General features: G+C 45.5%; 2 protein-coding genes across 2 annotated transcripts; one reads left to right on the top strand and one right to left on the bottom strand.

Moving 5' to 3' along the window:
* Positions 1-232: 232 nt before the first annotated feature.
* LOC144103850 (UPF0046 protein T07D4.2) lies at positions 233-8,552 on the bottom strand. Its single transcript, XM_077636556.1, has 3 exons — positions 7,996-8,552; positions 5,208-5,412; positions 233-940 (listed from the first exon to the last, which is right to left on the bottom strand). Exons 1-3 carry the CDS (start codon positions 8,276-8,278, stop codon positions 649-651), a joined length of 780 nt encoding a protein of 259 aa, XP_077492682.1. The 5' UTR covers positions 8,279-8,552; the 3' UTR covers positions 233-648.
* Positions 8,553-8,755: 203 nt separating this feature from the next.
* Positions 8,756-23,996, top strand: LOC144103845 (sulfotransferase 1A2-like). Its single transcript, XM_077636545.1, has 6 exons — positions 8,756-9,516; positions 12,077-12,288; positions 14,083-14,209; positions 15,303-15,397; positions 19,894-20,077; positions 22,375-23,996. Exons 1-6 carry the CDS (start codon positions 9,060-9,062, stop codon positions 22,518-22,520), a joined length of 1,221 nt encoding a protein of 406 aa, XP_077492671.1. The 5' UTR covers positions 8,756-9,059; the 3' UTR covers positions 22,521-23,996.
* The last annotated feature ends 619 nt before the right edge of the window (positions 23,997-24,615 follow it).

Genomic DNA, 24,615 nt, shown 5'->3' with positions numbered 1-24,615 from the left:
TGGGATGGTTAGAGTGGGATGAAAGGCATTCTAAGTGTTTCTTTTCTAAGACCAACACTGTGCATTGTGCAACTAACCAGTCAATTATAAGACAGCATTCTCAAAGTCAATGTTATTACCAACAACTGATGTTGTAAAGATTGATTAATCCGAATGAAGTGACTTGGCTATCGAGGGGTAGCCTGATATGACCAAAAATCAAGTATGAAATTTTTCCTTCAGCAAGAGGCAGCAGCTTGCGACAGCACATACAAGGTTTCCTGCAGAAATGGATACCACCAAGGCAGTGAAACGGGAAAATTAAAAAATAAATTTACACTGAGACAAAATGCCGCCCAAATGCGAAATATGGCACAGAGGATCATAAGGCTTCAGAGAACCTACGTGAAAGTTTCTGTAGAATACGTAGACATCAATAAAACGCCAGAGTTGGCAATAAGATGGACCCCAAGGGAAGAAAAATGTGTTGGGTAAAGATATAGGAAGAGGAATATGGAAGTATGCTGGAATAATAGATGGCTGTGACCTGTCTCAGGGCAGGGTACAGGACAGTACCTTTGCCCTGTAATGGACATAACCTTGCTGATGACAGTGTGTGACGACCCAATGAGGAAATTTCTGCAAATCGCTTACTGCTACCCTCAGGAACTATTTAATGTACGCAGCGAGTAAATGCAAAAACGAGACTCTCCCAGGCACTCCTTTGCTCACCCTCGTGGAATGTGGCCAAAACACGTGGTACCGCGGCCGCACCCTGTTCTGCACGACGTTGAGCAGCTCAACACAGCCAACGTGCCGGTTAGCAACGCAGTAGTCGCCATGCCCCACGGGTGGCGTGTGCGTCACAAGTACATCCGTGTCAGCCGGGATGCAGTTCCACTTGTCGAGCAGCGCCTGGCCCCGCTGGAGGTTGAATGCCCAGTTGTGGAACCGCGGCTGCCTGCCATCAACGCAGGGGACATGGGAGTGACGACAAAATTACACCCTGTTCTGTATTCACAAAAGGAAGCAAGCATGACATGGCTCCATACTGTATGCATAACATGGATAAGTGTCACCTACACAAAACGAACAGTGTGCTGATGACCACCGCTGTCGTTTTTGCTGCAAACTCCAAAATTACTTTACCTTTGGTGTGCTACTACACACAGTGCTAGCCACAGGGGTTCGTACTTTTTGATCATCGTCATCAACATACAGGACAAAGAACTCTCCCAATGACCTCATTTTAATCCTTTCTTATGCCAGCTGCGGCCTCCTAACCGCATCCACTCACACTGACTAGCTGCCGCTTCTTGCTATGCTTGCCACCTTTTCTTGCAATCCACTCTGCTAACCCTTGACCACCATCAGTTCATCTTGCCTTTGCAGTACATGTCCTGCCCATGCCCATTTATTCGTCGCGATTCGACTAGGATATTAGCTCGCGTTTGTCTTACCCACTCTGCTTTTTTCTGTCACTTTATGCTACAACCTAACGTTTTCCTTTAATGGCTAACTACATCCTCCTTAACAGTCATCAAAAGGCCATCAAAAGGCCAAACTGCCACTATAATCATTTGCCCACCATTGAAATGCGCAGAAGTGTGAACTTCGCAATTAGTTTGGCTAGCACTAGGCCAAAAAGCATGAATCACTGCAGATTTTTCTCAATGAAATGCTTTAATAATCTCAAAACACAAACAAGGTTAAACATTTATACGCATCAAATATACTAAAGAACTGAAAAACACGCGATGTCAAATAGCTGAATGTGACGAAAACAGCTGCATCACACCTCACCCGCAGTTCAAAAAGTGCGCCTACTGACTGAAAGAAGCTGTGCACCGAGCTCGCCCACGACATTCTCTTAGCCAGGCTCCAGCAACTTACTGGTCCATGCTCGTAACTGTGTGGCGAGGGCCCTCTGATCGAGACAGGCCGTCCCACAGTCCTCACAATCTCACAGTCACAGGCCGAATTCGCTAACGTTCTCTGCCCCAAACCCTGTACCTCTATTTTCCAGGCCCCTTGCCCTTCGTAAAACTCACACACACGCATATTACACCGGCACATTATTTATAGCCCTTCCGCTCTGACCCTTCCTGCCCCAAACTGCCTTGAACTCTATGCTGACCTAGCACGCTCCCTCTTCTCTTGCTTGTCACTCTTCAGTCCACTTCCTACCCCCTCCCTTATTCTTAGTTCTTTCCTTGCATACCTGGCAGGCTTTGTCTCATGAGAAGGACTAGCTTGGCCAGGAGTGGCAGCTGGACTGCATTTTGAGCACCTGATCTCTGTTCTGAAATAAAGTGTTTCTACTATACTATTGTACAGGGAACAAATGCAAATAATGGCATCCTAGTCGAAATCAAGAAGAAATAAGCCTGGGCAGAGCATGTAATGCGAAGGCAAGATTACCTACAGTTATTAAGGGTACAGACTGGGTTCAAGAGAAGGCGAGCGTAGCTGAGGGTGAAAGTTAGGCAAATGGAAGAAATTAAGAAGTTTACGGGGATAGGCTGGCTGCAGCTGGCAAAGGATAGAGTTAACTGGAGAAGCCTTTGCTCCGCAGTGGACGTAGCCAGGCTGCTGCTGCTGCTGCTGCTGCTGATGGTGACTATGCGATGTTGCAAAAAAGACAAGAGCAGTGCGGGTCACGGAAAAACACGAGTCCTAGCTCAAATGAAGAACAAGAAATAGGCACACGCTCGGCATGCAATATGTAAAGGAAAGATGACCAGTGGCCCTTTAGAGCATGGCTTCTCGATTTTTTAAGCCTCGGGGAAACTAATCGCATTCAAAAGGTGATGACGAATCCCATGTCCCTTGGCTGCCATCCCTTCCTGCCTAATGCGCATGAAAAACACAGCAGGCAGGCACACAGCCCCCTCAAAAATGCCCAGATTAACTTGATAATTAGTGACAGTACAGTGAAACAACCTGAAAGGAAATGAAGAGCCTGTTATGACACAAACTGAATGCCTGTTGGCTTCCCTTGTTTTTAGGTCACAAGCAGCCCCCCATTTCCCTTCCCTTGTCTACTCAGTACCTTAATGAGGGCCTTGGTTAACGAGGGCAGTATTGATGCTAGAGGTAGCATAAAAAGGGCCTCGCACAGCTTCCACCCTAACATTCGGTCACGCTCCAGGCGACACTCGCGGTAATACAGGACATACTACGTCTGCCGCTATGGAAGAGGCTGGTGTTGGTGAACACTCTGAAGGTCGGGTCACACAAAACATAAGTACCCCCCACTATAGAAGATCAGACCGCCGCTAGAGAAGGATGGTTGGCAGCGCAATACGCAACATTTGGAGGTCGTGGGTTCATAACCCACTGGCAGCATGTGGTTGTCTTTTCTTCTACTTTCTTATCAATTAATTTCCAGCCATAAAGTGATTGCACTACTAGTCTCGCATTAATCAGCACCACAAATTTAAAAAAAGAAAACATTCTCCTATGCTTTCCTTGGTTTTTATGACTGTTGGCTTCCTGATATGTAACTACAGTACAGTAAAGTGGCCAGAAGGAATCGTGGAATAAAGGTATACATGAATTTAGGTGCTTGGGGGGCCACCAAACACCCCAGGAAACTCAAGGGCTCCTTGGAAGCCAGTTTGAGAAACCCCGTGCCTTTGGGTAATACAGCGTATTCCAAGAGAAGGAAAATGCAGATAACCGAATAGGTAGACAGGATTAGGAAGCTCAGTTTGCCCCACAGACGGTACACGACAGGGTTCAATGCAAATGAATAGGAGGTAATTTATGGGGGCTTAACGTCCCAAAGCGACTCAGGCTATGAGGAAAGACGTAGTAAAGGGCTTCGTAATTTTCAACCACCTGGGGTTCTTTAATGAGCACTGACATTGCACAGTACACGGCCTCTAGAATTTCGCCTCCATCGAAATTCAACTGCCACAGCCGGAATCAAACCCGCATCTTTCAGGTCAGCCAAGCGTCATGACCACTGAGCCACCGCAGCGGTACCGAAAATAAAGGGGAAAGGCATTTGGCCAGCAGTGGCCGCCAATGAAGCGATGATGACGATAATAAGGTGGATTGTTGAGCTAGTTGGTCAGTGCAGCCTCGTCCACGTCTTTGTGTTTCTTCTTTGTGTCTGGTTCTTCCCTGCTGCTGGTTTTAAGTGATGACGACGATGCTATGACATCAGCATCATTTACCAAAACCAGCAGCGCACAGCCTTCCTTATTTATTGTCATCAGACGGACAGTGATGGTGTATACTCAGGCAACACCCTGTAATATCTTGCCGGCAATTCAGCCTTGATACCTCTCAACAATCACTGGCGGGCCCTACAGTAAGTAGCCTGAATGTGATGTGCCCTGGCAGCACAACATACTGTATGTTTTGTTTGACGGCTTCAGTAAAGCATTTGGTGCATTTTTCACCACTTGCTTCAATGGTAGCATAGCACTCAGACAATAAAACTGACTGAGCAGAACTAAACAAAGAGAACAACCAAGCAAGACGAAAAAGTAATACAGACTGCATTTGCTAAGCAATGCAGTTAAGCATCTGTGGATGAAAACCCTTTCACCGTAACAGTAAAAAACTCCCTGCTGCCCCAAATTTCAAAATGAGGAACATCAATTTGGCTGAAATCCTGAGGTATGGTGATTATTGTGCTACCTATCGCCATCAAAGGTAACTGAGAGGTGCCTGTAAGCTCAACAAAGCAGCCAACAACTATGGCTCACCATATGATGTCTGTGTCTGGAAGCTCTCAGAAAAATGACTACTTTAAAATAGTCTCATTACTAGCATGATAAAACTCGGGTCATGGGCAGGCAAAGCCTTCAGTACTGACAAGCTTGGAACCAGTTCAAAAGCAACAAACATCAGTCAAAACGGGTACAGCCTCAACTCATTGTCCTTGGACAAAAAACTCTCAGATCTTTCAAAAGAACAGGCTGAAATTAATGGGATCAAACTGATTCCAATTGCTCTTCAGTTCGGTTTAAATCTGTCCGTGGAAGTCTCGGTCTGCCTGTTTTGATTGGATCAGCATAGTTTTATTATCAGCACATACACAAAAAAAATTTACCATGATGCAACAGGAATCATAAAGGATGGACAGAAAGACAGAACAAAGCTTACAAGAGTGTATCAGGGCTTCTCCAACACAAAAAAGAAAGAACCAAGCTTGCTCTATTTTCACGATTCATGCCAATAACACGAACATGCAAGAACAAGTGAGACACTACCATGGAGATCCATAGACCTGGACACCACAAACAGTGGCCGGGGCGTCTTGCAGGTATGTGCAGTTGACTAGTCGCCGCTTGATCTGTGCGACAGCTTCGTTGCACGCAGCCTCTGTGCATGACATCCCATGGTTAACTGTGTGGGGATCAAAAGTGAGTTCGTGGTTTCCTGCTATGACAAGCTTGTGCCTGTGTGGGAGGGTTCCTGCACAGACACAACACAACAGCAGAACGGCTCAAGTTTAAGAAGATATGCGCCTAGAAAAGTTTTACATATACAACACACAACAGAAGAGTAGACGTAAACATATAAGTACAACAAAATACAAAGTTTATGAATCAATAAAAGTTGAAGGAGCATTCATTTAATGTGACTCGAATTATGATGCCAGATGTTGAGAGTGGTCAGGTTATGTAAGGAGGTCACGTGTAATATGTTTACTGAGTCATGTGACCCACTAAATAGGTCATGTAACCTGTTAATGTGATTTCATCACACCGCAAAGTCACATGACCCACAGGTCATGATCCGACGTGGCACTGCTATGTGATGACATCATTCATGTGGTCGACAACAAAGCGATCTTAGGGTGGTCTTGTTTTAAACAGCGACACTGTAAAACCCAATGCACACTTATACTTGGTCCTTGAGAAATGGTACTTGGCCCATCCCCTTTTCTAGTGCATTCAGCTGTTTAGACTGACCCAGCAGTGGAATGCTGACAACCTATTTCACAAGTGCAGACGTGCCTGAGACTTTCCTCTATTGTGCACAGGGCTGGAAGGCAGTAAAATAGCGCAGACGGTTCGAAAACTCACAAAAACTTGCAAGATGGATAGTTTGATGCGATTATATTTATCGCTCAGCATGTTGTCTGGTGAGGCCTTGGGCCAGACATACATAATGTGAATAAACACACGCTAAAAGCATGATATAACAAAGCATGAATACAACAAAACACCTGTAATTCCACAGATATTTTGTGCTGCAATAGGAATAAAATGAACGCTTAATGGTGGTTACACAACTGATAAAGCAGAAAATCGGCCCTAGCTTGAATGTGATAATGATTATGCACAGAAAGAAACAGATCTGCAGAGTCCATCCCCCCTGGTCACACTCAGCTACACAGATGTTTTTTGACTACTACTACTACTACTACTACTACTATGACAATGACAAACGCGTTTTCCCCAGGAGCCTTAGCATTAACAGCTACAGCTGCAAAAGGCAGTCGTAACAGTCCAACAGTAACTACTATTTCAGTGAAGTTTTACTAAAGATATCTTCAATACATAGTGTCTTAAAAAAACACTATGCTCATTCACTTGCAATCGAAGCAAGCTCATCCGGTGAGCCAAATCTGATACCATACTATATGCGACAACTCAGCATACAGAACTATGCAGTTTGTGCATATCACATCACCAAGTGGTGATGTGACTGCAAGCCACCTGTACACACTGCAACCTTTAGCATTTCATCATGAAGGGAAATTTGAACACACTGCATGCATAGAGTACAAGGACACATAAAAGTTGAAGCAACAAATATGTGTATATGCCGTTTGTGTTCTTTGACTGTTTGTGTGTTTTTAATGCAAGTGCTTTCAAGCAATAAATAAAACCCCAGGATTCGTGTGGTTATTAGATACAACCTGAGTACACTATGCACTTTTTCCCAGAATAATGGCTAAGTGTAGGGCATGACTCACTTGGGGCAAGTCTCACATGGCTGAACCCACAAAACAGTGAGAAAAAGTAACATTTCAGTGAAAATTAGCAGTGGTCAGATCAAGCACTGAATACAGAAAGATGAACAAGTTCCGGAATTAACACACTATTTGTACAACTTAGGACCCTGACTTGTTCTGCACACATCTAACACACTGCTATGTGTATAATCGCTTCGATTTAACTTAAAAAACTGAACAAAAGCAATTTGTGCTGATGCCGCTCTATGCAATCTGGCCAAACACAGATGCACAATTAAGCATGCAATGCCGGGCAATATGCCAGCTATACATTTGTCATTTTGCATAACATGAGCCTCGCATAGAATGTTCTCACGAAAAGACAGCCAAGCAGACATAACGATACAGAATGAGAGAAGTCATAAAGCCTTGTTACGTCTGCTCCACACCTGTGGCTCATGTTTGCCTGCATATATCACCACACAATCATTCACACCGACTAGCCCAGACACAAAACTTTCTTTCCTTGTGCAAATTTCACATTCTTTAACTTGACAATGAGTGTGAACTCTCAGATCTCACTAAGTCAAGCTTACTTAATTCGAACTTCCGGCTTATGCGAACGTAAGCTTTGGTCTTGTCAACATCAGGTGTGTTTTAAAGGGTCCACTTAATTCAACAAATTTTCAGTCCACTCCGTGTTCACACTATAGTCACACACGTGTCACTACTTTTTTTGTTCGTTTTGTGTAACATGCACAACTGATATCTTTTGATACGATGTATCTGTACTACGTACGTGTATGCGCTCGGTGTCTCGTGTTGTATCGTCCGTTTTGTCCATTCTGATGTTAAGCACTCCCCTTTAATAATGAACGACCAACTAGCCGCTTTTAACGCACTGTACTGTGTACATTTCTTTACGGGATATCCTATTGTGGACATCAGGATAACGTCCACAGGACGTCCCGTGTGGGACGTGAGGCACCTTTACACTCTTGGGATGCCGGGCAGACATTTAGTATTCTCTAGGCAGTGTGCGATCCCACCGTTTTCGTACTGCGCTACTACGACAACGCGAAGAATTAACTCACCTAAGAACGTGCTGAACGCGTCCACTTCCTCGGTGTAGCCTCTCCGGGTGAAGTCGCCGGCGTGGATCAGCACGTCTCCGTCCGGTATGGGATGCCGCATACGCTCGATCGCGCTGTGCGTGTCCGAAATACATACGAAGCGCACAGCGTCATCTCGGATCGGCTCGTCCAACTCGAGCGGGGTCGTACTCCGCACAGTCTGGTTGGTCTTGAGCCGATTCCACGCCGAGTGCGAGTCGTGTGTAAGCGGGTGAACAGCCACGGCACCTCTCACGCTGCCCATGTCACGCGCGCTCTCGGTGGTTTCGCGATGTATAGTTTCGCTTCAAGAGCGGTTCTCCCTTGGCGACGGCGAAGGATCGACAAGCGATGGATCGGCACCTGCCTCGCGTGGGATTTCTTTAGCTAGCGTCCGCGATGATAGATGTCGGGATCGCATTGCTCGACGGTTTCGTGTTACGTTGAGAGGGAAGCGGCACGATTGCACCTTCGACGCGCTACAGCACGCAACGCAATGAAAGAATGAATCGCGACATTGGATCGGATCGGCTTGTGGCAGTCCAGAAGAAAGAATCCAATAAACATCCATTGCAACGATGGTCCCGCAATTTTTTTAGTAAATACGACTTGTTTAAATTATTATAAAAGTAAAATGGGCATCATAATTTATTTTAAATTGACTTTATGCTTCGTGTGCAATTGTTTTTTTTAACAAGTTTATTGCTGGCCGTTACGTTGCCGACTGCGGGACCACTTTTTCACAATGGCCGCGCCCACGAAATTTAGATCGAGATTTGTAGCGCTCTTCACATAACCACCTATCCTAACCTTGTTGCGTCCAGTTCCGCTTCGGAAAGCGTCCTGGGCTTCTGCCCCTCAATAGAGCGTTGATGATTCTACTAACAAAACCCTCTTTTTTACGAGTCGCATCTCTGTGACGCGTCTCTCTTCGACGTCGCTATCTTAGGACGTCGGGGTCAGCGGTCCCCGCGAAGTTCGTCGACAGTCGTTGCAACCGCGGCTGCTGTGAAGGGGGTCAGCTGTCAACCAAGGTGCTAGCAGTCATGTTTACGACGAGGAGCGCGGCCACCGTGTTTAGGATAGGGTTGCAGCGTCAATCCGTCCTAGAAGCGAGGTGCGGTCGCCGAACGATACCCAAGACTGCACCCACGACGCCGCTGCTGCAACGATGCTACAGCGACCTTACACCACCGCACCGCGCGGGCGGCCACGGCGGCGACAATCGGCGTTTCAAGCTCGGCAAGAAGCTCTTCTCGACGGTGCTGTTCGGGAGCACGCTGGCCGCCGCTCTGTACTTCAGGCGGCGGCGGCAGGCCGAGCACAACGAGCTGTTCCGCGAGTGCGTCATGCTGCCCAGGGACGGCAACTACGCGGCCAACGTGTACTTCTACAACTACCGCGGATACGTGTTCCCGGGTATGGTCATCAAGTCGCTGCCCAAGGTGCAGGCGCTCAAGGCCAGGCCCGACGACATCTTCGTCGTGTCCTTCCCCAAGACTGGTGAGAAGCGCGGAGGAGCGAAAACTTTTATTTGAAAACAATACTGGGCTCGTCTTCTTGAGTGGAGCTCTCAGTCCGGGGCTCTATGTGCCGCCGCGATCCTGCAGGCCCGCCGGGGCAGCTGTCTCTGGCCTCGCGGGTTCGTGCCGGTCAGAGCGGTCTTGAGAAGGGCTCTCAGTCCATATCCTCGACTGCCACCGCTATTTTCTCGACACACTTGATGAGCCGGCGCTGGTCGGTCGGTCGGCTCCGTGCTGGACAGGGCATCGTCCCAATAGGAAGGGGTGGGGACGGTTGTGGGCGGGATGCCGCTGGGTGGTGTTGGACAGGCCCAAACGGAATAATGCAATGTAGGTCGATACGCTTGGCAGCTCGGGCATTTGTCCAGGTAGATGGTGGGGAAGAACAAGTTGTTTTGATATAGGACAAAATACAAGTGAGTCTGAAGTTGAAGCCATGCCACAGCTTCGGCTTTAGTAAGTGTTGGGTGCGGTGGTGGCAGTGTTCTTTTTTGTGTGTGGTAATATTCTGTGATGTGAGTGTAAGTGTGCAGAGCCACGAAGGCGCCCTCGGTGTCTGCTTCCTCCTCCGCTTCCTTCGACAGCGCCTGGACAAGCACATGGGCGCTGTCGTTTCCGGGAAGGGAGGCATGACCAGGGGTCCAAACAATGCGCACGGTGGGGAATATATCAGGATTTATTGGGGATAGTGCGCGCATAGCCTGCAGAGATAAAGTACCCTATGCGAAGGGGAGGCACGCAGCCTGTGAGTTTGCAATGATTGTGTATATCGGAGTGGCGTGGTGTTTGTCATGCGTGGTCATGTGGTGTATGGAACTGAGTGCTACTGCTATGGCGGTGTCCTCAGCTGTCATGCTCGAGCTCATGCCTCGAACGGAGCCCGTAATCTGAATTGAGGCAGTGGCATTTGTGACCACTAGTCCCATGGCATCTGTGCCGGGCGGGTATTTCGCCGCATAGACATATAGGACGTTTGGGTCAGAGCCGTATTGTCGCATGAATGCCTTGATCGTGGCTGTCCTACAGCCGGCGCAGAGTGAAAGGTGATCTGTCATGTCGCAGGTTTTGTGTGTGAAATTTTGTTGCGGCGTTAGTTTTCGCAGTGGTACCCGTCGTGACATGAGCAGGCTGGTTCAGACTTCAAGTGTCAGCTGCTCTCGTGTGTGTCAGTAAAAAAAGCAGGAAACACACATAACCACATTTGAAACTTCCTGCTATGTTTAGCACCTTATGCTAACATTGTTAATGTGAGCTTCAGGCATTGTGCATTGTGATGATGATTGATGTCTTTTGTGTTGGGCTTCATGGCAAATAAGTAACTGAGGCTATCGGTCCATTGTTTAGGGGGAATCCCCCAAGGTAGAATAAATTTGTAATAAAGGCAGCAGTTACTTATTAGCACCCACCCAATCGCAGCCAAATGCCTACTAAGGAAAGCTATACAGCTTCTGCAGGAAGCTGTAATGCGCCATACTTAGTCTGTCTGTTGGTGAACATGCCACCCAAGTTTTATGTTTGGCGAAATCTATCGCAGATTGCTTCCTGTGGCAATCTCAAAAAAAATAAACTGTAGAAACGCATGCAAAAAAGCAGCAGCAACTGTAAAAATGCATTGCCATGGCTTGGTCATAGCAGCCCTTGTATACTCTTGAGGCTATCTACCACTTCCTTGACTACTACTTCAGGCTTTTCTCCATCTTCGTCTTCATTCAGGCTCACATGGTTAAAAGGAGTAACCTATTCCCCTAATTACTCTGTCATATATGCGGTGTATGCAGCCATATGAACAGTGTATGCACTTAAAGACATATGTGGCTATTGTTATCCAGCCGCGTTTAGACCTGGATTGTCATCAATGTGGACTCTACAGTGCAGGCATTAAATGTTTCCGCAAAGAGCAGGCAAGTTGTGTAATGTATTTGTGCATCACAATTTGGAGAACAAAGGCCCACTAATCTACCCAGGAGGACTATTTATACCTGCCTTCCCGAGTGATGCAGCCCTCGATGTGCTGTCAGGCATTCTTTAGGATAGTAAACAGAGTGGAGCAAAAATTGGCACCCCTCCTTCTCTGTTGCCCTGGTTAGTGCAACCGTTGCAGCAATGCCTCTTTAATTTCAGTGCCTGCCACATCAGCCTATTGTGGAAAATCAAGCCCTTTTCCACTAACTTTTTTTCCACTTTTTCATTCACTCACCTTCCTGTCTGTCCCACACTTGGAACAAGAGGGAGTACCTCCAGTAACTGGCTACATGGCGAGGGAAATGGTACAATCAATTTTTTTGTTTAAGTTCATGATGCAGCATTTCCTAGAGGAGTTTTCATCAGCTTTTGCAGCAGCTCCTGCTTTGACATTATCCGTTGCTCTACATAGGTGGTGCCACATCACAGTGAATAAGCGAATCGAAGCACTCAAAGGGCTCCCATTGCTAAGCAGGAAATGCAATAAGGGTTGAAATAGAAGGGGCATCGCTTTTAGTGTTTCTTCTCACAATGGTTAATTCTCTAAGTTTCCAGTCATTCTTTTTTTGAATGCGCAGGTACCACGTGGGTGCAAGAGATAGTGTACCTCATCGTAACGGGTCTGGACTTCCGTTCGGCAGCGGCGCGCAACATGGAGCAGCGATTCCCATTCCTCGAATATTTCTACCCGGGTGTCTCAACCATTGAGAACACTCCGGACACCCGCATGATCAAGACACATCTCCCCTACTCCTTGCTTCCAGAATCAGTACGCACGGAAAACCCAAAGGTGCTGTCTCCTTTCTTTCGCATCATTCAGCTCGCAGCTCAAAGGCAAACTCTTCGCTTCGCAGTGATGTGCATTTCTAGCTGTGCGGCATGCAATTGACATAGCTATTAAGCTTTTGTTTACTAGCTTTCATTAAAAGCAATGTGCTCATAGTACTTATCGGCGTAAACTGCTTCGAAGTTACAGCCTGTGTAATCCAAAGGAATAAAACAAAGAGCAATTGGTTAACAGTGCATTGCAGTGCACAGACTTGGATTCTGATTTTATTCAACACCTGAAATAAGGGAGCAGTTACTCATTAGCATCCATTCAAGAGCAGCCAGATTGCTACAAAGGAAAGCTATGCAGTTTACAGGCATAAAAAAAGGTCACGGGGTGGAAGGTCATCAGTAATTACTCCCTTATTTCAATTCTACTCTACCTTGAGAGATGCTCCTGAACACATTGGACTATTCAATACCTGCCGCTCATATAACTCAAAGAACCTTAGGTACAGAAAATGTCTTCACTGGTTCATAGCCTCAGAAAATGGTATACATACACTCTATTGCGTGCTTTTAGTGGCGGATATGTAACAGGGAGAAAGAAAATTTTCTTCAATACTGAAGCACAATATGGTTACCGCGTTCACCATGAAAATGTTGTGTGAACAGTTGGTGACCGACACCTGAGTTGTTAAGCTGCCATTGGTCAATTTGAAAGGAAAGGAGCTCAAGTCAGGGTGTTGCCATCGCCTTATGTATAATGTCCATACACCACCAAATCCATCAGCTTGGAAAGTTTTAATCTCAAATTATTCATTTGTCGCTGTTGTTTGTTTTTATTCTTTCATTTTTCTTGTTTTAAGCTATTGGTAAGAGCTACCCCAGAATATAGGAGACCCCTTTCTGTCCATAGATTCATTCTCTTTAGCCCATGATCACCATGTCTGTAACGGTAACCAATCTTGGTTATCGGCACAATTTTCACTGAACTAAGCAGTAAGCTACCGTATAAACTCATGTATGGGGGCACTTTTTTTTTTTTTAGTTCGGGTGTGAATTTGGAGTTTCGGCTCAAACACAAATTAAGAAAAACATATAACCTTTTTTTTTTCTCAATTATCCAGTCAATGAATGAATGGAATGAGTTGGCGCCTTATATCGCCGTCCTGACCGACTTATCATCATTGCAAGCAGCATTGCTAGGTTTTTTAGAGGCTTTGTAAAGTGATTGTGCTGTTTTTTTATATATTTTATTGTTTGTGCTTTTTTTGTGCCATGTGTGTGTCTTTGACACGATGATTCCACAATATTTTCTTTTATTTATTTTTTAGTTGCTTTTCTTAGTTCTGTGCATTCATGATCAGTTTTATTTTAGTGTCTAGAGCTTGTTTTCTTAAGCTGTCATGCACTGTACATTTGTTTTTAGAACTATTTCGTGGCACTGCTATTTCGTTTTTCTTTCTTTTATCACAGTTCTGTTACTGAACCGGAATTTTGTTTGTCTGCCTATTCACCCTAATTTTATTCTACCTTATTTGCCATGTTATTTGTTACTGTGGCTTATCCTGATAACATCATCTTTTATCCTGTTCGTATTTATGACCCTGTTATGACTGTTTTGCTTTCATGTTCCCCCCTATGTAATGCCCTGCTTGGCCTTTAGTGTACTTCAGTAAATAAAACAAGGGGTGCAGCCCAGACATGAGTGCAGCCCTTACACTGGAATATACGGTATATTCTTGTTACATAGAATTGTGGTGCACATCAGTGGCAGTCACACTTTGGCATTCATTTTTTTTCTTATCCCCAGATTATCTACATCGTGCGGAATCCTAAGGACGTCTGTGTCTCCCTCTACCACTTCACTAGGCTAATCAAGGAGACGGGCTATGAGGGAAGCTTCAAGGACTTCTTCGACTCTTTCCTCAAGGGGCATGGTAAGCAGTGCCTTTCACATTTTCTCTTGAAAGTTTTTTCTTTTGTTGAAGGCTGGTACAGCATTCACGCACCTGTTAGCTGTTGCACTTTCAGAAGATTAGGAAATTACCTTGTTCTATAAAACATTATTTGATGATTTAGCTGTTTTCCATGCTTTTCAGTAGTTTATTTTATTCAGTGGTTTGTTGAAATTTATTTGGTTTCTTTTGGTGCCAGCAGGGAGCAGCCACAGTGAGCACTGTAGTCAGTGGCTTGGTGAGGTGGCTGCATCTTCAAATGATGGCAGCAGTAGCAGTTATCTGAATGCAGAACTAAAAGAAAACCTGGAGAGACTTTTAGCACTTGCAGGAACTGCTAATGCAACAGAATAGATTGCATCTCATTGTCATGGTATCACGTTTGCTTAAAGAGCAGGTGACAGCTATGACTGTGAAGCCCAACTCAGCAAACAACTTCAGTCACAATACACGACGCCGAGCAATGAATGCAAACAGCATTGCTGACAATGCCACCAATCACATTAGAGGATGTGGGGGAGCTATAAATGAGCTCATTTGAAGGTAGCTTTTTTTTTTAAAAAAGAAGGTGTCTAAGCTTGCATGAAATGCAGCAGGCAAGACGTGGAACTCTTGGACCCCACTTTTTCGAACCAAACAGTTGAAGTAAAAACTGTAGGAGACATTTAAGCTCTACCTTAAGGCTATGGCGTTATAGCGTGATGGGTAATACCCATGTATGTGGAATTGTCATTGTCTATTTCATGTTCATAGATCGCTGGGAGTCCACTACTGACGTAGTGGTGCAGTAGTAAAGTGATACGCCACTGCCCCCATAGGTGGGGCTTCTGAGGGCCAGGTTGCTCTCCCCAAGGAACTTCGCACATACAATCTTTAACTGTTGCCTACCACAGTGGACAGTTTGCTGGGTAGGTTGTGATAACGTCACAAGGTTGCACAACCTTGGTGGCAGGTGGGCCACCCGCATTATTGCTCACAACGCCGACGCTGTAATTTATGCGCAACGAGAGCCTTAACATTACCACATTAACATGCATTAACACCCATTAAATAAATGATCACTCTTCTTCTGCAGTGTCCTATGGGCCCATCTGGAAGCACTATTTGGAGTGGTGGGAACACAGGAATGATCCCAACGTGCTTGTCATCTCCTACGAAGATCTTCACAAGGTTAGTCTGATTTAATTTAGGTGAATCGCAAGGTGGAGCATGTTTGTAATGAGAGAGTAATTACTGATTTATCGGCTACAAAGAAGAGCTAAGCAACTTCCACAGAAGCTTCGTAGTTTTAGAGAAAAATTCTGCCTGGTTCTCTGATCTAGCCCGGAACCACCGCCTGTAAGGGGTGGTTGCTTTACCAACTGATCTGCTAACCAGGATGGCTGGGAAGACGGCTAGCCCTACCAGGCCAAGGACAAATTTCTCTTCAACCAATACAATGTTTCTCTCGAAGCTGTCTAGCTGTCTAGCTTTTTTTTCTTTGTAGCCGAATAGCTGTGCTTGAGTGGATGCATGCGAGTAATTACTCCCTTATTATCTTCACAGGGTGCGTCATTCAGCGCTAAATTTTCTTCACAAGGAGATCTTTCATTTCTATTTTGATGTGTATCAAGACTATTCACCACATTGCTCATCTTGTCAAATTGTCAAACATTGCCAAGGGGTGCTTTATGTGCATGTACCATATGTACCATGAAAGTTCCCAGGCCTGGCAAGCTCATGATCAGTGTGGTGCATATGGAAGGTAGGCAATACAGTCAGTAATGCGACTTGATGGCCTTGCAGCTAAAAATCTCAACGAGGAATTTCACCGTTGGCCCCACATTTTCACAAAAAGACAATCACTACCGTTTTGACGTAATGAAGTGCAGCTAGTTTTGCAGTAAGGGTGATGGCTTGGGAACTTTTGGCAACACATTTTGTGTGCCAAAAACGATTGGAAAATTTTTTTAATTGCTCTGTGACTATCACTGACTGCAAACAAGGAAGCTTGAATGAACTCATCTCATCTGTCCTTCGGGGAATCTTTATCATTGTCCGGCCGATGGTTGAACAAAGCATTCATTGGAAGATATGCACTTCAAACAGTGCTGTTCAAGTTTCTCTCTTTTTTGCCTGCATTCATATATGTATACTTCATACATGACTACAGTTGAATCTCATTATAATGAAGTTAAAGGGGGCCCGGCGATTACTTCGTTACAGCCATTGCTTTGTTATAGCCCGTGCTGACTGAGCTTCCAAGAGGAATCGTCATTCCTTCGTTATATTCGTTATTTTGTTATAAACCATTTCTTTATAACAAGGTTCGACTGTAGTTAATTGTCGCATAATGTGGGATGTTTGGTTGTCAGTTTGAAACTCCTCTGATATGGATCCACACAGTGCAAAAGATAGCCTCCAGTGATTAACACAGAACAGGCATTCATCTCAAGCATCACTTGTTAGCAAACTCCATTTCAGCAGTCAGCTGCTTTCTACCACCAGGCAAATACACAACTGGTTTACAGGCGGAAATTTTGCAAGCGCCGACCAATCGTCGTTTAAAAAATGACTTTCCGGCCCTGGCTTACGGGGGCCTTGTTTTACTTGTTTTACACTTGTTTTCAGGGATCGCAGATCATAGCTAGGGTGACATTGTGATGTGTCAGCCACATTGACTTTGTGTTTCATGCTCCTTAATGCATTCTGTGCTTGGAGTGGGACTGGGCTGCCTGGCTGAGCAAATTAATAACCGCTACTGTATTCTGTCGACTTGAAGTGCCTGGTTATCATATCAAAAATTACTTTGCAGCTAAGCACATCGAAATAGTATGAACGAATAACCGCAGCATAAGACGAGACAAAATGGCACAGTGCCATGTCATTTCGTCTCTTATTAAGCTGCAGCTTTTTTTTCATGTCTGTTTTGATAAGTTTAAAGGGACACTAAGGAGAACCCTATCAAATTTTTTTTGTTAGCAATATCTGATAGTTCGGCATTTCATGGCTTTGTTGCCGCTTGTCCGGGAGCGAAAGATGCATTTATTTCAAAGAAGTTCGGATTCGAAGTTGAAAAATTTTTTCCCGCCACTCCGATTCAAACTCGAGAACTCTTATGACGACACGGAGGACTCTTACGACGCCACAGGACGGAGTGACGTGAAACATGACGTAAACAGAGACTCCGTGATTTCTGCCAGCTAGCGGTGCGGTCTAGCAGCTGCCGAAATGAAAGCTACCGCCGCCGCACGTTGAAGGCATCTATCGGGGGTCGCTACCGTCGCTTCGTTTACGTTTGCACCGGCATCTTGCCAGCGTTACGATGGATCCCGTTCCCGAACCCGACAACGTAATTCTCGCAAAAACTCCGGCCTGCATTTCAGCGACCTCAGCCCCACAGAGCGTGCGATGCTTTTGAGGGAGCACGGTTAGGTTAGGCGCCGGCGGGTGGTTTCCCCCTTCCTCAGAGAGCAGCCGTTGCAAACTAAATATCATAACCCCAGTGCGGGGAGTCGGCCAGGACAAGGTCGGCGCTTGCGGCCATCGGAGGCTGGCCGGGGCTTTGGGGCCAACGGATTGTGATTCCTTGAACGGCGCGGTTTCACGGCGCAGCAGGCGGCGTCGAGGTCTCCCACGGTTGCAAGGGCGAAGTTATTTATTTATTTTTCACCACAAAAAACAAATGGGTGCTCAAGGGCGGTCGCGTTTAAAGTCGGCGGCTTGAAACCAAAGCCGGCGCACGACGCTTCAACGGCTTCCGCTAGATCCAACGGGTTCACTGGATCGGGCTCGATCGCCCACTTGCATGTACCTTCAGATATGTACTGTGAATGGATTAAATTAGCCGAGCTCGAAAAGAACAGCTCCGCCCAACTGCCGCAGCTACTGAATACACGCGCACCTCGCCGCGGAGCCAAATCAGTCTGGCCGGGCCGGCTGCGGTTGGCGCACAGAGTGCGGTCAGAGTGCGCCGAAGCCGCCGAACGCGTCGGCGGTCAAGCGCAGTTGGAGTATAGAGGGTCTCGCTTTGACCGACATGACTTCGCCGTGCACGCCCGCCTCGCCGCAGCATAAACGCGCCTTAAAGAGCCTGCGCTAAACCGCTAACCAACGTATTCGGCGGCGGCATCCATGGGAGCCACTGAAGCCCCCCGCCCACTCACTGAATGAAAGGAAAGAAGTCCTGTGCCGAGATTCGGAATCGAACCAGGGCCTTCGGCGTTCGAGGCGGAGACGCTACCACTCCACCACGACGCTCAAGGTGCAGCCGTCAATAAAGGCGCGTCTAGTGAATGCACTCTTCTGATGCAGAAATCTCCGCGTTTTCACTAGGTATATCCTGGCCTAACAGAGCTCGGCCATCAGCAATTTTCCTGAACTGCCTTGTACCTTGTCTCCCGTCCCTAATAAACGATTTCCGTTAAGTAGTTCGAAGTTGACTGGCACAGCCGGGAAGACACAAGTGCTCTTTATACTGCTAACTGCTTTGTACGAGCATCGACCATCGTGCCATCATAGTTTTTCATCGACCGTGGCGATCATCTGACCAGCCTTAACAGGCTCCTTCAAAGATTAACTAGCACTTGAAGCGAAGCGGCACTTGGAGTTCCTCTGCTGTTCGGCGCTTGTAAATCGAGGCGCGTCAAAAACAAAACCACGGGGCACGCAAAGCTCATAGACGCGAAGCGCCATAACACATCGAAACTCTCCTGGCCGCCTGTGGCGCCGCCAAGCATCGGTTTTCTTTGTTTCCAACATTCAGGTTGTCCTTTGCCTGCCTTTCTTGTGTGATAAAAGTGCACTATTGGTTTTAAAACAAAACTTACTTCAATATTGATCTGTGCAACCTACCTTTGACAGCCTCAGAGATTCGCGCACCCATGTAGGATGGAAAATTCCTCCAAGGTGGCGTCTCTTGTCCTATGGCGTCACTACGCTTGTACTTGTGAGATTGGACTGTGGTGGCGATACCTGTATTTTGGTTTTTTCTATTTTCTACCTTACAAGAGCTTTGTTTTCAGTAAGAGCGGCGTTTTTGTGATCAGGTGCTGGTATTCTATCGATACAAGCCAACTTCAATTTCTCCTCAGTGTCCCTTTAACCAATGACAAGTGCTGCACTTTTCGGTCCCGCTACTGTATGGCGCTTGAGATGTTATCACTTTAATTTTTTTTCCCTTATATATTCAGGACTAAGTCTTGCATTGGGAAGTGATTAGCAGAAAGTCTTGTCAGAATGGAAGAGACATTTTCAAAGACATGGGTTGAGGACTGTGACACTACCAGATGGGTCGCTACATTTAGTTCCCATCGTTGTACAGGTGGAAGTTTTGTGACCTGTAGAGCCATTTTCAGTTGTCATGTTTTTGGAAAATCTTCAGCAATCTACACTGCTATGAGTGAGATTGTTGTGGTAGTGACAGTGGGGCAGAAAACCATGCTTAGCATAATATGGCCCCTGCGAATGTCTTCAGGGAGAATCGGGTGACAAGAAGACTTCACCTAGAGTGGACGAATCTTTTTCTCGGCCACGTCGTGCTCACATTTCGTTTTCTGATCTCCAGCAAATGTGCTCTGCTGTTGTGGGCACTTGCAAGGCCAGTTTATATAATCATATTATTGCTACTAAGCTCATGTTACCAAAGTAATCATTGCACTAAATCCACAATTTGGACTTTTCGCCAGGACGCATGCAGTGTGATCCAGAGGATAGCCCTCTTCCTGGGCCGGCCCCTGAGGGACGACGAGGTGTTGGCCATCGCAGATCATTGCAACTTTAACCACATGGCACAGAATCCAGCCACAAACTACGAACATTGGCGCAGGCTCGGCTTCGTCAACCTGCAGGAGGCAGGGTTCATGAGGAAAGGTGCGCTCCTGCGGAACTGTTCAGAATTTTTTATCTGTGATCGTTCTTTCCATGGGGATGTAATCATTGCCCAGTGTCACTGTTTGAAAATGCTCAATTGTCTTCAGTCTGTAATCATTCCCAAATTGGAGATGTGGCCACCCTTCAGTGTGATCATTGTTTGAAACTGCTCAGTAGTCCTTCTAACCTGAAATTGTCCCCACCTTGTTGTTATTATTCTCCCCAAATGTGATCATCATTTGAGGCAGTTTAAAAGCCTCCAGTCTGCAATCATCCCTAAGTGTAATCATGAGCCCAAACTGTTCAGATGTTCCCAACTGTTATCATCCCCAGTTTAGGGACAGGACTATCCCTAAATGCAGCCATCTAGGGGTGAGACCATCCCTAAATGTTACCATCTTTTGTAACTGTTCAAAAGTCCCCCAATGCACGATTGTGTCTATGTTGGAGACGTGATCATCTCGAGCATGGGGATAATCATAGCCTCTAGCCAAAGGTGCGCATCTTTTACGTGAGGTTAAAAAGAACGTACTGGGCGGTTGCGAGTGTGTAATGCGAGCATTTAAGCCTTAGTTTGAGGCACACAACGTCTTGGCGCTCTGCTAAGTTCGCCGAGCGCACATGCCACCCCCTCCCCATCCCTCTGCAGGAGCTCTACTCAAAAGATAAACAAACACGCCATTGTTATCAGCGTGCAGCATCTTGGTGCGCTGCCAAGGTCTGCGCCGCGGATGGCAGGAAAACTGAGGAACCTGCTACAATAAGTTAACAGTTAAACAAAAAAAAAACAATTCTTCGCGACAAAAGTGGGCGGCGTGTTCATTATGCGAGTGGGTTCATTACGGGAGTACCATAAAAACCGGAATATAGGTTGAACTTTTTTTTCAAAAAACCATGGCGAAAGGTAGACCCCCGTCTTATATACCAGTCATTGGCGGAAAAACTATGCAAGACTTGCAACAGTGGGCAACTGAAGGCAACTGAAGTCAACAGCCTCCATCTCCATCGCCATCAGCAGCAGCGCAGCATGGCGACATTGTAGCAGCTCCATTTTGCGTTTCTGTTGTTGCAAAGCTATTTTGGTTAAAGGCTGCTTTTTCACATTTTGTTTCAAAATGAGCAGAACCCGACGGCAGTTCACCGTCGCCATCAAGAAAAATGCAACTGGGTAAGCGGAAGCTCATGGCATGTCGGTGTGCATGTCGTGCACACCGACAACATGGCAGCTCCATCCAAAAAATTCGGTCTTTCAATGACTGCACATGATAGGACAGAGCCTAGATGCGGAAACAAACGTGCTGCAGCAGGAACTGCACTGTGCCTGTCATACAGAGGGCCCAGAATGGAAGACGATGGAAAAGATTTGAATGCAGAACTACCAACCTGCCTTAGGCAAGTGCTCCATTGGTGCTAGCTATCATATCTGGGACTCTGCTTGAAACTAACTTGACAGTCAGTGATGTGCTGTTGTTTGCACTGCTCGACAGCTCAGATCTGATGAGAGGGAAGCACCAGTTATCCTAAATGTCGTGATGAGTAAGTTAGGACCACAAATTGTTTTGATGCTGTCGCAAATTCTTTGCTTTGAAAAGTAGCTCCACTTTCTTGCACTCACAATCTCTGTGCAATGGTGTAGCTCCCACATGCTTCACTGATAATTTTTTAATTTGTTGGACGAAAGGGCTAGGCTGGGAAATGTTGTACATAAGTGTGCATGCCATGGATAGGTGGCCCATTTGGTGTGGGAAGAGGGCATGCTCGCATCTCTTCACACTTCATGCTAGCTCGTGTTGACGACGTGCCTTCATCCAAACCAGCTCAATGCACAGCACTGCGAGGTTGGTGTACACAAGGACTCTTCCTGGAAATTGACGGTGCCACGTCCTGTGCTTCACTTCGCTTCTAAATTATCCAAACAGAATGACTATTCATTTAATATTTGGTTTGAACTGAAAGTTTGCAATCCTCATTGTCTATTAACTTAACTATTTGTCCTTAATATTAACTTTTTGCCATACCAAGTAAGATCAGAAATGTGCGTGGTCACTTTCATGAGAGAAATTAAAGAATTTAGGGAGGTTACAACTACCACCAATGAAATATATAAGTTTCTGAGTCATTGGCTAGCCTGAAAATTATAGTTTTTATGCTGATACGGCTTGCAAGGCAAGTTGTCGTCAAATATTTAAAGCAATGCTGGAACGCATTGACAGCAACGCAGTTTGTACCAGGTCAGTTCACTCCATGCATGGGCAGAGAAATGCGTTATTGAAATTTTTGCTGTTCTTCTGGGACAGGAATCGTTGGTGACTGGAAGAACTACTTCACACCCGAGATGAACGCCCAGATGGACGCCTGGCTGGAGGAGAAATTCGGCAACACTGACCTGACCTTCGTCTACGACCTCCCTCGGGATGAGCAACCTGAAAGAGGAGCAGTCTAGTCTTGCCTTTAAAAGCATAGGTTTATTTTAATTTACCTGTACAGTCTGCGACTAGCCTAGGATGGCTAGCCGGTGTTTTTTGATGTGGAGTATGTTGGTAACGTGTCAGAGTATGGTGTTTTAGCATATGGCAGCTGTGGAGTAATCTCCAGGCACATCTTAGGTGCTGTTAACGTGATTTTATATTCGTGTTGAAACTTATTCAGCAGCTTGTTGGTTCAGCCTTGAATGGTTTTTAATGCTAGAGACAACATGGCTTTCCTACATATGAACTTGTCTCAAAAAAAATTATCACTTGTGAATTCGCCGTTTAAAGTGGCAAGAAGTCACGTAATTAACTGTTTAGAAAGGTGGCAAGCTTGTTATTTCTTGATACGTCACTGTTTGACGGAAACTTGGACAGGATTGAAGTTTAGATTTTAACGAACAGCCAAACTTGCCTCATTTACTGTGTCTGCTTTCTATCAGCGTCTTTCTTTTGAGGCCAAGTTTAATGTGTCTGAAATGAAAGGCTTTCTTAAGTGCACTCTTTTTTTGCAAGATGTTCGTCGTGTATAGCGAGCTTTCTTGATCACCATGAAAAGCCAGTATTCTGTTGCTGTCTAATATATTTCCTCATTTACTGGCATTCCTTCCTCATTTGCTAGTGGCATTGTTTTGGGAAGGAAAGATGTAATTTTATTACTGTAACTTGTGACCCGCGGCCAGTAGCTCAATCATTATATCAGCGCATTTCTGCATGCAAGTTTGCAGGATCAAATTTGATTGATTTTAGCGTTCGGAGTTTTAATGATGTCTGAGTGAGTCCGCTGGTGTTTAGATTTCAGTAGATGATTAAATATTTGTGATCATTTGTCTAGCTTTGTCGGGCTGTTTTATGTATCCATGGGAAAAATCCATGATTTGTTTGCAAGTTTTACTTGAATTTATTAGTTTTTGGTGGCAAATGTGTTTGCCATAGCCACGGGCTTGACAGAGAGGATGTATATTCAAATAGCATATAGAGTAACGAAGTATTTTTCCTTGATTTTTTTTATTTTTCTTGGTGGTTGGCAGATGTGTTTACCAATGCCACGAGCTTGATTAAATGAATTATCTCGACAAGAAGGTAGGCTAACTGAGCAAGTGGACAGTGACTAGTTTCAAATGCCAATACTGTGTTCAGGGGAGAGTTTATGGTTTCTGGCTGCCTGGTAGGTTGTACAAGTTTCATTTGGACAAGTGTTCTGCTGTGATCTTGTCAACTGACAGTTTTTATTCTGGTTATGTACGAATTTCGCACCTGTTTGTGTCGACGGTCACACACATCTTTTAGCAAATCAGTGTTGAAAAGTGGCGCATGTTATGTTTTAACAAATGTTATAGGTAAGTCTATCACGCCAGGAATGAAGTTGGCTGTCAAGGTGTTGGGACTGTGCTGGAGACGTGGGTATGTAGGGTATTTATTGAAATGAATAAAGTTGCTACAATACATTCCACACTGTTCTATACTATCATCTGGGCCTGTCTTTGTGACTTGATGCAACATTATTTGAGCACAGTGCAGTAATGCCACCCATGGATCAGACAAAGTACATGAATTAACAAGGCGGGCGGACGAGATTAAGAAGTTTGCGGGGATACAATGGACAGGGTTAACTGGAGAAACATGGGAGAGGCCTTTGCCCTGCAGTGGGCATAGTCAGGCTGATGATGATGATGATGAAGCAGAAATCAAGACAAAAAAATGGGCTTAGGTAAGATATGTAATATGGAGAACAGATAACTGATGGTCTCTTCAAGTAACAAGTAATTGTGTCCACATTTGAAGACAAGACCTGAATACTACTATCAAACCCTCTTATATGACGTGCAGTGTCCACAAAAGTTGACGCTGCGAGAATGTGCTCAGTTATGAAAAAAATCTTGTAGAAACATACCAAGCCAGGCATATGAAATAAACGTAGAAAATATTTTTAAAAACTGACACCTCCGAAATTTACTCCAGCTCTGGTGCAGCTCCAGTGAGTGCATATATTTTCATTTGCTTGCGTTGCAAGTCTGAGTGTTTTAAAACGCACTGATTTGTTTGCATAATGACTTTGTAGCATAAAAA

This window comes from Amblyomma americanum, chromosome 9, assembly GCF_052857255.1.
Source record: "Amblyomma americanum isolate KBUSLIRL-KWMA chromosome 9, ASM5285725v1, whole genome shotgun sequence".
NCBI lineage: Eukaryota > Metazoa > Arthropoda > Arachnida > Ixodida > Ixodidae > Amblyomma > Amblyomma americanum.
Note: the sequence above shows the minus strand (reverse complement) of the source record. Positions and strands in the feature narration are given on the sequence as shown.